The sequence below is a fragment of the Cetorhinus maximus genome, chromosome 3 (assembly GCF_964194155.1).
Source record: "Cetorhinus maximus chromosome 3, sCetMax3.hap1.1, whole genome shotgun sequence".
NCBI classification, from domain to species: Eukaryota; Metazoa; Chordata; class Chondrichthyes; order Lamniformes; family Cetorhinidae; genus Cetorhinus; species Cetorhinus maximus.
This window is the reverse complement of record NC_135881.1, coordinates 119,622,662-119,637,554: the sequence shown is the minus strand read 5'-3', so window position 1 is coordinate 119,637,554 and position 14,893 is coordinate 119,622,662. Positions and strand designations below refer to the sequence as shown.

The window sequence follows — 14,893 nt, the reverse complement described above, 5'->3', positions numbered from 1 at the left end:
TGTTTTTCATCCTGTGACCATGTGGCTGTGTTGTAGAGTGCCCTCTTGGTTGCTATTCTGGTACGTGTGCTATTAGTGAGTCCTGGCCTGAATGGATGTTGGAGGATCAGCAACAATCTCTAATTAATGTATATTAGTGTGTTTATCTCAAAGTGTTTGCATGGAAGACTCCATCTTTGAGTTATACTTCAAGTGATAAATGGCCAAACTCATAATAGGGACATGGCTGTTCTAACACCAGGCATTTGGGCCATCCATATGATGTCCCTGTCGTCAGCATCTGCCTTAGGACAGATCACAATCCATCCCTAAGATATAAGAAATCTTGCCTCATACTTTACTATAATTTCTGTTTAAACTGTCCTGACTGCAAGCATCCTTTAGAAGTGCAGCATTTTCAAGCAATGTGCGCTTTGTCATTTAATCATTGAAATGCCTGTTAACTGATATTCCCTCCACAGAGTATTGTAATATGATTGCTTCTTGGTCTAGCACATTATATATTGCCAGAGAAGTGAGTATTAATTTTAGTGATGCCCCTCGATGTTTACCCACCTCTTGTCCATCATACGGTAAATGATGTAAACACTCTGGAGATCTTTTTGCTGTTCTAGCAACTCACTATAAATGTCTTTCTACAACAACTGGCATTTATGTGTGGCACCTTTAACCAGTAAAATGTCCCGTTATCAGATAAATTAGACATTAACTCAGAGATTAGGACAAGTGGCCAAAAGCTTGTTCAGGAGTAAATATTCGGGAATGACATAAGAGACAGAGGGGCTTAGGGAGGAAATTCCAGAGCTTTGGGATCTAGGCAGTTGAAGGTATAACCACCAAACAGTGAAGCGAAGGAAATTGTGGGTGCATGAGGCCAGAATTGGAGAGATGCAGAAATCTGAGCTTGAGGTGGTTTGAGAGACTCATTTCCATTTCTATCTCTCCTTCATTTTTGGGTCTAGGGCCTCATATACCTTTGCAAAAGAGCATAAGAACAGGAGCTGGAGAAGGCCATTTGGCCCTCTAGTCTGCTTCACCATTCAATAAGACTATGTCTTCCACATCAACTCCACCCATCCCCATATCTCTTAATTCCCTTAACTTCATAGATTTTTGAGTACTCTCTTGAATATACTCTGTGTCCACAGCTCTCTGGCATAGAGAATTCCAAAGATTCGCAACAATCAATGAAGAAATTTATCCTCATCTCTGGCCACTTTTATTCTGAGACTGTGATCCCATGTTCTCGACTCTCCGGTTGGGAAACATTTTCTCAGCATCTACCCTCCCAAGCCCCTTAAGAATTTTATATATTTCAACTAGATCGTCTCTCATTCATACAAACTCCAGGAAACACAGGCCTTGTCTATTTAGTCTCCCCTCATAATACATTCCCCTCATCCCAGGAACCAGGAATCTTTGTTGCACTCCCTTTAGGGCAAGTATGTGTTTCCTTGGGTAAGGAGATAAAATGATGCACAGCACTCCAAGTGTGGCCTCGTCAATCCCCTGCATAATTGTAGTAAGGCTTCATTATTCTTGTATTCCAATCACTTTGTAACAAAGGCTAAATACTATTTGCCTTCCTAATTTTTTGCTGTTACCTGCCTGTTAACTTTCTGTAATTCATGTACAAGGACACCTAGGTCCCTCCAAATGCAAACATTTCTCAGTCTCCATTCAAAAAATATGGTGCTTTTTAATTTTTCCTGCCAAAATGGATAACTTCACGCTTCACCACATTGCATTCCACGTGTTCCTGCCTACTCACCCAACTTGTCTATTATATCCCTCTGCAGCCTCTTAGCATCTTCTTCACGGCTTATTTTCCCACCTAACTTTGTCTTGTCAGCAAACTTAGATGCTTTTCACTCAGTTCCCTCACATAAGTCATTAATATAGATTACGAATATCTGAGGCCTAAGTATTAGTCCTTGAAGCACTTTGCTAATTATAGCCTGCCAACCTGAAAATGTCCTATTTTGTTCCCATTGTTTTCTGCCCATTAACCAATCGTCTATCCATGCTAATATATTACTCCCAATCTTGTGTAATAACCTCTTGTGTGGCATCTTTTGGAATGCTTTTTGAAAATCCAAATATACTATATCCACTGTTTTCCCCCCTATCCATGCGATTAGTTATATCCTCAAAAAAATTAACATTTGTCAAACATGATTTCTGTTTCATAAATCCATATTGACCCTGGCTTAATCATATTATGATTTACTAAATGCCCTGTTACCATGCCCTTAATAATAGATTCTAACATTTTGCCTACTACTGATGTAAGGCTTAAAGGGCCTAGCATTCCCTATTTCACTCCTCTCTTTTAAATAGCTGGGCTATGTTTGCTACCTTGGGAACCTTTCTAGAATCTTAAAGAATTTTGGAAGATCAAAACCCAATGCATCCACCATCTCTGCAGCTACCTCTTTTAAAAATGTAGGATGTAGGTCATCAGATCAGAGTTTATCACCACTTGGTTCTGTTAATTTCTCCAATGCTATTTATTTATTAAACTGATTTCTTTTAAGTTCCTCATTCTCACTCGACCCTTGGTTCCCCATCAATTTCAAAATGTTTTTCTGTCTTCTACCATGAAGGCAGATACAAAGTGCTTTTTAAAAAATATCTCTGCTATTCCTTTATTCCCCATTATGATTTCACCTCTCTTTGTGCCTAATGGGCCCATGTTTACTTCCTCTAATTTCTCCCTATTTACGTACTCATAGAAATGTCTACAATCTATTTTTATGACTCTTGCTAGCCTATTCTCATATTGTCTTTTCTCTTTCCTTATCAATTTCTTGGTCATCCTTTGGTATTCTAAAATTCTCCCAATCTTCAGGCTTACTACTCTTGCCATATTATAAGCTTCTTCCTTTTATCTGATACTATCTTTAACTCTTGTTGGCCATGGCTAGACCACTTTTTTGTGGGGCTTTTGCGCTTTAAAGGAATGTGTATTTGTTGCAAATTATTTAATTCTTGAAATGTTAGCCATTACTTGCCTGCCACCATGTCTTTTCATGTAATTCCCCAATTTATCTTGGCCAACTCATGTCTCATAGCCTGGCAGGAGAGTTCGTAAAATAAAATGGGACGTCTTCACACTGCCTTCCTACCCTCCCTGACCTGTCTCCCATTCTGTGGCAGGCAGGGAAGGTGTCAGGCAGCCCTTCCATCCTTGGGCCTATCCTTGAGGCCCTTAAGTGGCCAATTATGGAGGCAATGCAGGCTGCTCGGCTGCTTTAGGAGGAATGGGGTACATCCTTTTCAGGACCCTCTGTGCCCATTGAAGGCACCCCTCCCTGTCAATTTTGTACCTCTCTTTGACCCTACCCACAGCCTCTAAAACCCAACCACCCCCACGCAACCGCCCCCCATTTAAAATAAGCAAAAAATCCCTGTATTTGTATCTAGATGCATTGGATATAAAAGTAAGGAAGTACCTTCAATAAGACCATGGGCTGCAGTTGGAGTATTGCATACAGTTTTGCATACTCTGTTCCAAGAAGCACATAAAAGCAATGAGAAGGTGCAGCATATCTACAGTAAATTAGACTGTTCTTTTTTTTTGCTAGAGTTGAGAATATTAAAGATTACCTGGTCTTCAAGATTGAGATAAATAGAAGATTATTTTCATTGGTCAGCAAAATGATATTGATGGACATAAATTTAGGGCTATCTCAAAGAATTAGTGAAGTTTAGAAATATCATGCTTCAGAAAGAATGACTCATTTGTAATACTCCGTGTCACAAAGTCCACTAATTCTTCTGAAAGATAAGTACCTGATTGAAAAAGAGAAATGTTGACATGTATAGGAAGTGAGCATGAGAAAGATTTCAATTCAGAGAAAAATAAACCCCAGATATATTGGTCAAAGTGGCTCATTTCTGTGCTGTAACATTCTATGTCCAGGTGGTTTAAAAACTGGTGTTTCATGTAAAGCAGGCAATCTTGGTTTTTTTTAAAATTGTTCTAGATGAAGTTCAAGTGCTTTAAAATGTCACGGGTAACCCAATATAGGGAATATATTTACTGGGTTCATCAGCTGATAGCCAATTTTATACCCAGTTGATCCTGCAGGTTTTGAAGACCAAAAAGTTATGCACAGCGTTTGGCCCAATTTAGAGTTTTCAGATACTCTACCCAGCCTTGTCATTGAAGGCAAACTCTCTTTACTGGCCGCCTTTAAATCATGAACCTTTTTATTACCCCAGGCAATTGATTTGAGGGCTACAGCTGGCATGCTGGCTCATTTTTGGATTGTGTATTGAGGGCCATACTCGCTATACCAAAGACCTCCAGTTTTCTATACCTGTGAAATGCTCCTTGTTTATTTTTTTCAGACACAGATTGCAAATTTCCTAACATGCATATATGCATTATCGAATGGATTTCTGATGTGGGGCCAAACAGCTCATTTCCTGCTTGTTGAGTTGGGAAAAGCTGAATGCTGCAACTGAGCTTTGACTGGAAGGCTATAACTTCTGGTTGGTGTGAATTGGTGAAGCTGACTGCATTCTAATATATTCAGAAATTGTGCATTCTTTGCATATAGTTATCCACCTTGTCATGGCAAAAAGAAGAAAACATGCAAGTTCAAAAATGTAGTTTTCTATTTGCAGCTTTCTACATATCTTATGCAAATATGCATCTTTAAGCCTTGTCCCATAAGGGGCATGGTCAGAAGAAGCAACCAAAATAAATAAACCAAAATCCAAGATTTTCTCTTTACATTCCCTGAGAGAGCACAGTTACTTATATTCCTCAGCAATGACCTTGTTAACACTATGTGGAACTGGAAAGGTCGATCTCCCTGAAGTGAATATAGATGAGAAATGTTAAAATATTAGAACTCAAGAAAAAAATGTGTTTTTTTTTAAATAAGATGCTTATCTTTTTAAATCAGGCTTGACCAACCTTTTCCCGTGGCGGGGCCACATTCCAATTTTGCTTTCACTTGGGACTGATGAGCAAATTTCAGAAAGATAATGTTTGGCGCAGCCTTAAACGCAATTATTTTTTTAAAAATTGACATATGATTGGAAAAAGTTGCTGAGCAAAAAAAACACGACAATAAATTAATAATTAAAAAATGTGTAATGAATAAAGCCAACCATTCGAGTGTGAAAGGGTGGAGTGTGTGCATCCAGCTAACCCCGAGTCTCAGGGTGCTCACTCATGCTTACTCTCTCCTCGTTCCATCCCTCCCTGTTGGGGTAAGCTTGAATGAGAACCCTGTGACTGGGAGTGAGCTTGACACATGCTCTCCCCCTCAGTACAAATCCAAAAAAGTACCAACATGTCAACTGCAACCCTTAAATCAATTGGTTTAATAAAAAAGTTCATGATTTAAATACGGCCAGTAAAGAAAGTTAGCCTTCAATGACAAGGTTGGTTAGAGTATCTGAAAGCTCTAATCGAGCTAAAAGTTGGGTACAGCCTTTTGGCCTTTGAAATCTGCAGGATCAACTGGGCATAAAATAGGCTATCAGCTGATGCGTGCATGCGCACGTGCTTATGCTCTCTCTGGCCTGCCTGCGTGCTTGGCCTCTGGCTCTCTCTGGCCTGCCTGCGTGCTTGGCCTCTGGCTCTCTGTGGCCTGCCTGCTTGCTTGGCCTCTGGCTTGGCCTGGCCTGCCCGTGTGTGCACCTTTGTCCTCCCACTCGCACGCCCTCAAGCCATCGGTTTAGGAGCGGTGGTAGGTGCAGTGTGACCTGGAGCGAGGCCAGAGGCCTGGTGCCCAAAAGTGGGTGCCCGCGAGGGGATGGCTGGATGCTGGGGGAAACGCAGGGGTAGCTGGGCTAGAGCACCGGCAGCCATGCCAAAGCATGGTGAACTTGCACTTCAAGTCTCTCTCTCTCTCTCTCTCTCTCTGTCTTCAAATACTCTCAGTTGCCTGTGTCCGCTGCTCCTCTAATCACAGCCTGTTTCTCTCCTTTGTTTGCTGATATGCTCAATAGTGAGCCCATGAGCAGCACACACAGGAGAAAAACAGGCTGTGATTGACGGAGCAGGCCCCTGAAGAAATCTTCAAACTGAGCCGTCTTACTGGCAATTTCAACAATCATTCTGCTGGGGCCACATGGAGGGCTTTGTGGGCCACAATGCAGCCTGCAGGCTGTGGGTTGGACAAGCTTGTTTTTAATAGATAACACTGGAATTATGAATATTTATGTTCTATTTCTCACAGCTGGCTTTATATTTGAAATCTATCTTGTACTGAAAAGGTGCAGGTGGCAGGGAGGTGTTTGGTTAAAAACTTCTAACTGAGAAATGAAGATTTTGCATTAATTGTGTATATTTTGACTCATACAGGGTAGACTGTCCTTCATTTCCTATAGTTTCTGACTCTGGTTGGGGCACATATCTATAGTACCTTGCCCTGGTGGCTATTTATGTATAATAGGACCAATCATGACAGGTATTCAACAAGGAACTTTTAGAACTATCTCTTTATTTATCTATAAATGCATATTTTTATTTCTCACCAGCTGAAACTTTGGGAGCTCGTGAATTTTTTTTTACCTTGTGTCAATGAAGCATTGCGCTCCTTAATGATTTTTTTTCTAAGATTGGGCTAAATAGTAGATTATTTTCATTGGTCAGCAAAATATATTGATGGACACAAATTTAGAGTTGTCACAAAGAATTAGTGAAGTTTGGAAATATCATTCTTCAGAAAGGATGACTCATTTGTGAAATTCTGTGTGACAAAGGCCACTAATTCTTCTGGAAGATATGTACCTGATTGAAAAGGAGAAATTTTGATGCATGTAGAAAGTGATGTATCTTTCTTCGCTGTAGCTGATTAATACCAGCCATCTTCAGTCAGGGTGCTCTAGACTGTGATTGACCAACGAGGAATTCATTTATAAATTGAGTAAGCAGCCTGCCATCCCTTTCCATCACTTCACCACAGTGTTTCATTGCCCCCTAGCTGCATTTTTAATAACTCAGAAATTTGCACTCATGCATGACGGACAAAATATGCTGCACAGGATGCTCTTCATCATTGTTTGTTACAGCTTCCTGTTTAGCCAAATAACTTTGAGCTTTACACAGCAAACAGGCATATTCCAGCTGATCTTGATAATGCTCGTGGGTGCCGAAAGTGCTTAGTTTGCCAGCACTGATGTTCTTACATTGACAACCACAAATACAGTCACCGAAACAGGTAATGCTAACTAAACTCGTATGAAAGCACTGATTTAAGAAAATAGCAAAAGTCAAGAAAAATGCCAAATGTTCTGTAAATGAAAATAATTTATTAAACTATTTGCTTGAGTATAATCTGAAGCTATTCTATGTTAATACTTTAAGACAAACTTGAGCCTCAAATAAATGCTTGCTCTTAAATTTCAGCATTTTTAAGGCGCCATTTTGCTTTTCATGGTAGTACTAGACCATCCCTAGATGAACGTGTCCCTTATAATCTGGACATAACTCACTTAGATTTTTTGATGACATTTCTGTGATGTGCCTTAGGATGTTTTTCTATGTTAACAGTGCAGTGTAACTGCAATTTGTTGCATAGCACAAGATTTGCGATTACTATTATGGTAACACAGTACACAAAAATGTATATAGAATTCCTGCTATGTTGCATCAGTGAATGAAAATGCTACACTTAAGACTTGAATGTACAGTCTAACATTGTCTTTTAAATGTACTTGCAGCTTCTGTATATATGATTTCTCTTTTTAATTAACGTTTAGATTTAAAATGCTAGAAATGCTCTAGGTCATGCAGTATTTGGGGAAAGAGAAACAAGAGTTAATGACCCCAATGTTTGCCGTGGCGGGATTTCCAAGTGACTGATGGCGGGGAGGGGGGGGGGGGGGAGTTCTGGTCATACCCCAAATGCTTTTGTTTAAAATAACAGCTTCCTGCCAGGATCCAACCAAAATGAATGATGGGTGTAGCTCCCTGTCAGGTAGGAAATGCTGCCAAAGAGGCCACAGTCCAGGAGCAGGTAGTTCACCTGCTTAGAGTAGAGGTCACATCGATGGTTGGATGCAACATGGCGCATGGGGTCAGAATTGATTGTGCTGGGGTCAAAGAAAGATTGTGGTGGAGTGGTCTGGGTCCAACCATGGAGTGGAAAACAGGTTTGCTTGGGAAACCTGGGGGAAGCACTCCTGGTCCTCTCGGCCCGCAAGCAATGTTATAAAGGAGCTTAGCCCTTCCATGCAGTAGTTTCTACCTCCCTTTTAGCTTCCAGGCTCCTGAGCTGAAAACCAGGTTGACCAGCATTAGAACTGGAAAAGAGAGAGAAATTTTAGACACAGCCTCATTAAGATATTTAACTGAGTGACCTACTTCCTGGAAGCAGGTTAGATGTGATTCCACAATTGGATAACACTTACTGAACAATCCCGAGTGGGCTAAAAACCAATTTATCAGTTGGAATCGCAATGTGGCTCACCTACACTTGCTAGGAGCTACATATTTCATACATTGTGCCTTTATTGAATTAAACAAAAGCATGGGGAATAATAGTTCTCTGATGCACTCTCCACGGCAAAGCCTTGACCAATTAGAGTCGTTGCCAACCAATCAGCACCCCTTTTCTCATTCAGTATAAATTGTTGCTCCCTTTGAAGTTTTGCGTTCTTGCATCTGTCCTGATGAGCTCAAAACAAAAAACGTTAACGGGGATGTCTTTTATAATTATGTAGTATATTGAAAAAAGACAGTATGACTCATATGCACATAACTGAATAGTACCCAGTAAAGAATTTCTTTGTTTCTTCAAGCTCTTTCAATTCCACTGTGTACTTCACCAAAAGCCATTTCAGTTTATTGATGTGAAAATCTAGTCTTAATTACTGTGATGTTTTTCTCCCAAGAAAACCTGTCTTTTTTTTGTCTACTCGTGGGTAGTGAATCAACTATGGTTGGTTGTGGCAGTCAACAATATTCTTGATTGTAAACTCTTAAAGGGATCGCTAAATAATAGGCTGAACCTTTGTTATGCTAACCTGTAAAACATTTTCTTAATGATACTCTTGTTTTGTAGGGACTCTTAAAACTTGATTGCCAAGGAACAGTGGCTCGTCTTGTTCAAGATGTTGTTATGCTCTCAACAGCTGTGGAGCTCGGTGCCCGTTGGAGAGAGCTGGGGGATAAACTATCCAAACTCTCAAAGCATCAAATAGATGCATATGAAGCACCTCACAGAACTAAAAGTGGTGAAATTAGTCAAGAGGTGGGATGTTGCTTTGACAGTGCAACAGTGTATATTGTGCAGCTGTTCAACATTTTCTTCATGTTTCTTGAACTCTTTTCATTCACATTTTAATTGTCTTTTTATAGATCATGTGGAAGCCAGCATATGATTTTCTTTACACATGGAGCATCAAGTTTGGAGATGGTTACCGGGATGTACTGCAAGAATTGCAAAATGCACTGGATAAAATGAAAAATCCAATTACAAGACATTGGAGACATCTAGCAGGGGTACTTATTTTGGTGAACTGTATGGAAATACTAAGAGCTGCTGCATTCTCCAAGCATGATGATGAGTAACTTGTTTTATAGAAGACTCATTAAGAAACCTAAATACCAAAACGATTCTTAACTGGTTGATGAATGGAAAGGGGGAAATGGAAGCAGACGTGTTTTCCAACGATACAATTACATTTGTGATAAATACAAAGAAACGAAACAAGGTGAGCTATAGGAAACTTGTATACCTCAGGTGACTTAAAAATGGATTATGGTGATTTGAAAAATTGTCAGCAGCTTTTTAAGATTCTGTTTTTCTCAAATGTTTCCAACTTAACACTCAGTAAGGTAGCTCTGATTAAGAAAGTGATCGATGTATTTTGGGAAATACTGGGGTAGATGGCTAACTCTTGCATTTTAAAAAATGTTACTTTGCTTTCAGGTGTGCTGCTTGGCGTCTGAATTTCACTTCAAGAAGTGATAATAGCATTCAGATTAAGTTCTACCCCTGTCCCAAATTGTTTGAAATAATGAAAATAGAAGATCTCATTTATCTTCATGATCAGCAGTAGTTTAGTGAGAACTCTAGATTTGGGTACAATGTGCATCATGTACAGGATTTATTCTAAGAGAACTGGGGACTCCACCACCCACCCCTCAATTTTGATTTTTGGCACTTTATTGAGTGCATTTACTAATATGTTGGAGCATATATGTATGTAAACACTTTGATACGTGTAGATTTATGTAAGAGAACTATACCTCACCAAGCTCAAACCAAACTAAAATGAATCATTAAGGCCATGTATTTAATAAGAGAATGCACTGATTTTTTTGACCGACCATACTATTTTTTTGTGTTATTCTTGTCTGTTATTTTAATGCAGGCTTTAAGACAATGTCTTACTACTTCCATTAAAATAATGGTAAAGGAATGTCATATAAACACATTAAGCACTGTTTAATAACCGCCAATCTCTAGGCTTTATTTTCAAAATGGATCACTGGTAATATAAAATGCATAGTATAAAAAATGGTTTCACATTGTAGGAGCGATGACCAATGCTTACGATCTTCATAAGACCAATATCACCTTAATCTGTGTGGTTTGCCATCTCAGTCTTTTCATTTGATATGCATCTATGAATCTCACGAGGGAAAAGATGGTACATTCAGGTTCACAACTTGGAATTTCCATAGTTGAGAAGGAATTTTTCATTTCTATCCTTTTCATGCAATTATTCACCTTTCTTTGAGGTGCAGCACTTCAAAACTGATGTTCAATATTATAAGTAGATTTGTGATCAGACTTGCACAATGCTGTATAAATGGCAGTATTCCATCCTGAGAACGAGTGTCAGTTTTACAATGCATCTTCCCACCATGGAGCTTTACACACCAAAAGCACTTATCAGGAATTCACACCCTGGGATCAGGAAGTTTTGGAAAATCTTCTATCCATAAAAATGAATGAACTGATGATCCTTTGGGCCTGAATTCCCATAAGTGTTCCATATATGCGAAGCTTTGTTCTGAGAGTGCAAATTTTCAGATTTGGTTCTGGGGAGTATAGGTGAAGGATGATTAAGCAACAATATAGAGGATCAGGTATAATGAAAATAAGATTTTTCTGTTTGTAGGCGATGTGTTATTTAGGAACTAGAGTAAAAATTTTGATCCTCATTCATTGTTTAGCTTCCAAAAATTAAGTGGTTATTTTCAATATACCCTCAATTACATGCTGCCAAAAGCTGGTGTATTGCCATCAAAAATAAAGGTTGGCAATTATCTATATACTCTCTGCTGCACCCCTTTTGATAACTGCCAAAACTCCCAAAATGCAGGGTTCAATACTGATTGCAATAATAATGCAAAAACAAGTCCTCTCTGCATTTGAGCTGTTTCCTTGCTTTGACCTCTACAGCCATAATTTGAATATGGTATGTATAGGGGTAGAAACTAAATGCAAATTTCGCAGTAAGAAACATTGAGGAATATAGAGGTATGTGGTAAACCTGGTGAAGTAGGTAGCTTTTTTTGCAATAGGTTACTCCTATTTTATTTTTCTTTCTTCCCCTTGGTTTATGGGTTCTGCAATATTCCAAGGGCTGCCAGACATGACCTCTGACCTTTTGTAATTGTGAGGTGTAAGAGAATGGTTTGTTTTCTTCGCAAATACAATAACGTGCCATATACTTTTCAAACAAATTGAATGTTGGCATCTGTGTCCACCAAATTTCTTGCAGTTAAGATGTTTTGCAGTTAACCAGTTGCTTTATTTTCTCTTACCATTTGCATAGCTTTTTACTTATTTTTTGGTTATACTTTTGGGTAGGGTTGTTCAGAAAGACAATTTAACTGTTTTAATTGTAGGTTTGTGTTTAATAAATTCGATGTGAGTTTTCTTACTAACCATTTGAAATATTCCTCTTATTTTTCTAATCCATTTCTTATGTAACTCAGCCATTTTGGGGCCCTAAAATACTGCAAATTGTTTATGCACAGTGCAAGGCATGTGGGGCATATCTGATTTTTTTATGAATGTAACCTTTTTCGTGCAAGCATTGTGTAGCACAGAATTTTGTAGAAACATTTACAACACTATTACTCGTATTGTTTGTCAATAAAAAGTTACAAAATGAGATTTAATCTGAAGTTTATTTTAATGGCCCAGATTTTGCATTGATGATGATAATGGTGAGGCTAAGTGCTTTCACCATTATTTTGAAGTAAGTGGAACAGCAACCAGTGTCCCCACATACAATTATAGAAAAGCACAGCACAGGAAGAGATGATTCAGCCCATGGAGTCTGCACCAGCTCTTAGAAAGAGCAATTCAGGTTGTCCCACTGTTACTCTTTCCTAATATCCCTGCAACTTTTCCTCCTTCAAGAAGTTATCCAATTCCCTTTGGAAGGCTCCTTTTGAATCTATATTCATCACTTTTATCAGGTAGTGCATTCCAAATCCTAACCACTCATTATGTTAAAAATAGTTTTGCCTCATCTGGCTCATACTTTTTCTCATAACTTCTCTCAGCAACCTAGGGTGCATCCCAGCCAGACTGGGTGACATATCTACTTTTAAATTCTTCCAGCCTTCCTAGCACCTCCCCTTTATCTTTCTGTATATTTAGTACCTCAACCATGCCTTCTGTCTCCACCATTAAGTCTCCATTTGGTCTGTAGTCAGTCCCAGTTACCCTTAACTTTTTTTTACTGTTAATATTTCTATAGAAGACGTTTGGATTCCATTTTATGTTGACCACCAATCTGTTCTTGTACTGTTTTTGCCCCTCTTTATTTCCTTTTTCACTTTTCTGAACTTTCTATATTCAGCCTGATTCTCAATTGTATTATCAAGCTGAAATCTGCCATATGCACCTTTTCTCTGCTTCATTCTTCTCTCTATCTCTTTCATTATTCATGGACTTTGGCTGCATCCCCCCACCAACCTTTACCCCTTGTAGGAATGTACCCAAACCATCTTTTTAAAGGCCATCCATTATTCCATTACATTTCTGCCTGCTAGTCTCTGACTCCAATTTACCCGGGGTAAATGCTTCTTAATTCGCTGAACTTAGCTCTCCTCCTGTTAAATATTTTTATTCTAGATTGCTTCTTATCCTGTCCATAACTCATCTCAAGCTAATGCTATGAACATTATTTCCAAGATGCTGTCAGCTGTGAAATTCTCCACTTGACCCATTTCATTTCACAGGCTGAAATCCAGAAATGTGTCTTTCCATGTTGGGCAGGAAATGTATTGATCAAGAAAACTCCTTTGAACATAGTTGAGAAATTTCTCCCCACCCCCCCCACCCCCCAGCCTCCCAGGTGAAGAGCCTCATAGTTCCTGGCCCGACTCTCAGACACCACAGATCTGAGTAAAGGGTGATACACTGGATCAGATCAGATTTACAAAGGCAGCATGTCTCCTCACTGTCAGTTGTCAGCGAGTCAACACTTCCTTTGCCACTGACTGCCAAATCCACAATATATTGTGTATAGAACCAATTTGCATTTTTGTAAGCCAGCAGTTGTGTGGGAAAGTAATGAGACAAAGTAACACTGAGTGCATAACCTCAACATCTTCAAGATCCTAATTACTGGCATAGCCATGGCTCCCTCAACATTCAAATTTTGTTGTCTACTTCCACTCCACTACCCCTACCCTCCATCCCCAGGAAAACAATATTTCTTCAGCTGTCTCATAAGTAAGCGTTAACTTGCAAATCATATGGGTTTCACCCTGATGACTACACTGCTACCAATGACCTCCACACGTTTTGATTGTGCCATCCGAGCCCTCAGCCATCAAGCTGTCTTTATGTTTCATTGGGTACAGTTCCTGTATTCTGGGCTTTCATATCTGAGAACTGTAGACTCCCAAAAAAAAAAAATCCTTAACTGCACCTGTAGAACAATAACACTGTAGAGTTTGTTATGGTCAATCAGGTCATCATCCTCCAACACTCTTCCATGGTTCCCCATCAGAGGACTGAATTTTAATGTTGCCATTACTATCTATATCAATGCAACCATCACACCTCGATTATAAAAACATAAAATGCTGGAAATGCTCAACAGGTTAGGCAGCGTCTGTGGAGAGAAACTAAGTTAACATTTCGGGTCAATAAACCTTCATCAGAATACATATATAAGGCTGGCTTCTCCCATCTCCACACAGTTACCTCCAGGATATCGCCGTATAGTCCAGAGTTCTATCCTCAATCTCCTTTATCTTCTTTAAATTCTGTTCTGCCAGCTTTGCAACCTGATGATGGTGTTGAACCAGAATTTTCTCCAATTGAACAACTAAGGTATTGTGTTTGGCCCCAACCAAAAATTCTCCCCTTGCATCAACACTATCTCCCTCCCTGACTGTCCTCAAGCTACACCAAATGGTGTTCAGCAGAGTGATCATTCAATCTGAATTTGGCCATCTTCACATAGAGGAGACCTACATCATGAGCAGCGAATACAATATAATTAAAAGAAGTACAAGTACTTCACCTGGAAGGAGTGTTGGGGCCCTAGATTGTAGAAAGGGATAAGGTGAAAGGGTAGGCGTTGCAGCATCTGCTTCTTGCATGGGGAGGTGCCATAAAGGGGAGTGAGTGTTGGGGGTGATTGAAGAGTGGACCAGGGTTTTGCTGAGGGGTGGTCTCTTTGGAATTGTGAAAGGGAGTAGTCACAGCGTTTGATGATCACATCAAGCTGGAAGTAGTGAGAAGTGTGAGCAGAAGTGTGGCAAATGGGATGGAAATGGTTGAGGGTCTTGTTAACCACATTGGAGGGGAATCCTCGATTTGGGCGGGAAAAAAGGAAGACATCAGAAACGGTGCTATGTGAGGTGGCATAGTCAGAATAGATGCAGGAAGCTGGATGGATGGCAGGGTAGTCAAAAGTAACTGAAAGTCAGTGGAATGAT

At 39.6% G+C, this 14,893-nt stretch overlaps 1 protein-coding gene across 1 annotated transcript in view; it reads left to right on the top strand.

The window, feature by feature from the left end:
* macc1 (MET transcriptional regulator MACC1) overlaps positions 1–12,102 on the top strand; it is a 74,246-nt gene extending 62,144 nt beyond the window's left edge. Inside the window, exons 4-5 of the mRNA XM_078538861.1 lie at positions 9,033–9,221; positions 9,329–12,102. Of these exons, the coding sequence (XP_078394987.1) occupies positions 9,033–9,221; positions 9,329–9,541 (402 nt within the window). The 3' untranslated portion in view covers positions 9,542–12,102. The remainder of the gene's footprint in view (positions 1–9,032; positions 9,222–9,328) is intronic.
* Positions 12,103–14,893: the final 2,791 nt, after the last annotated feature.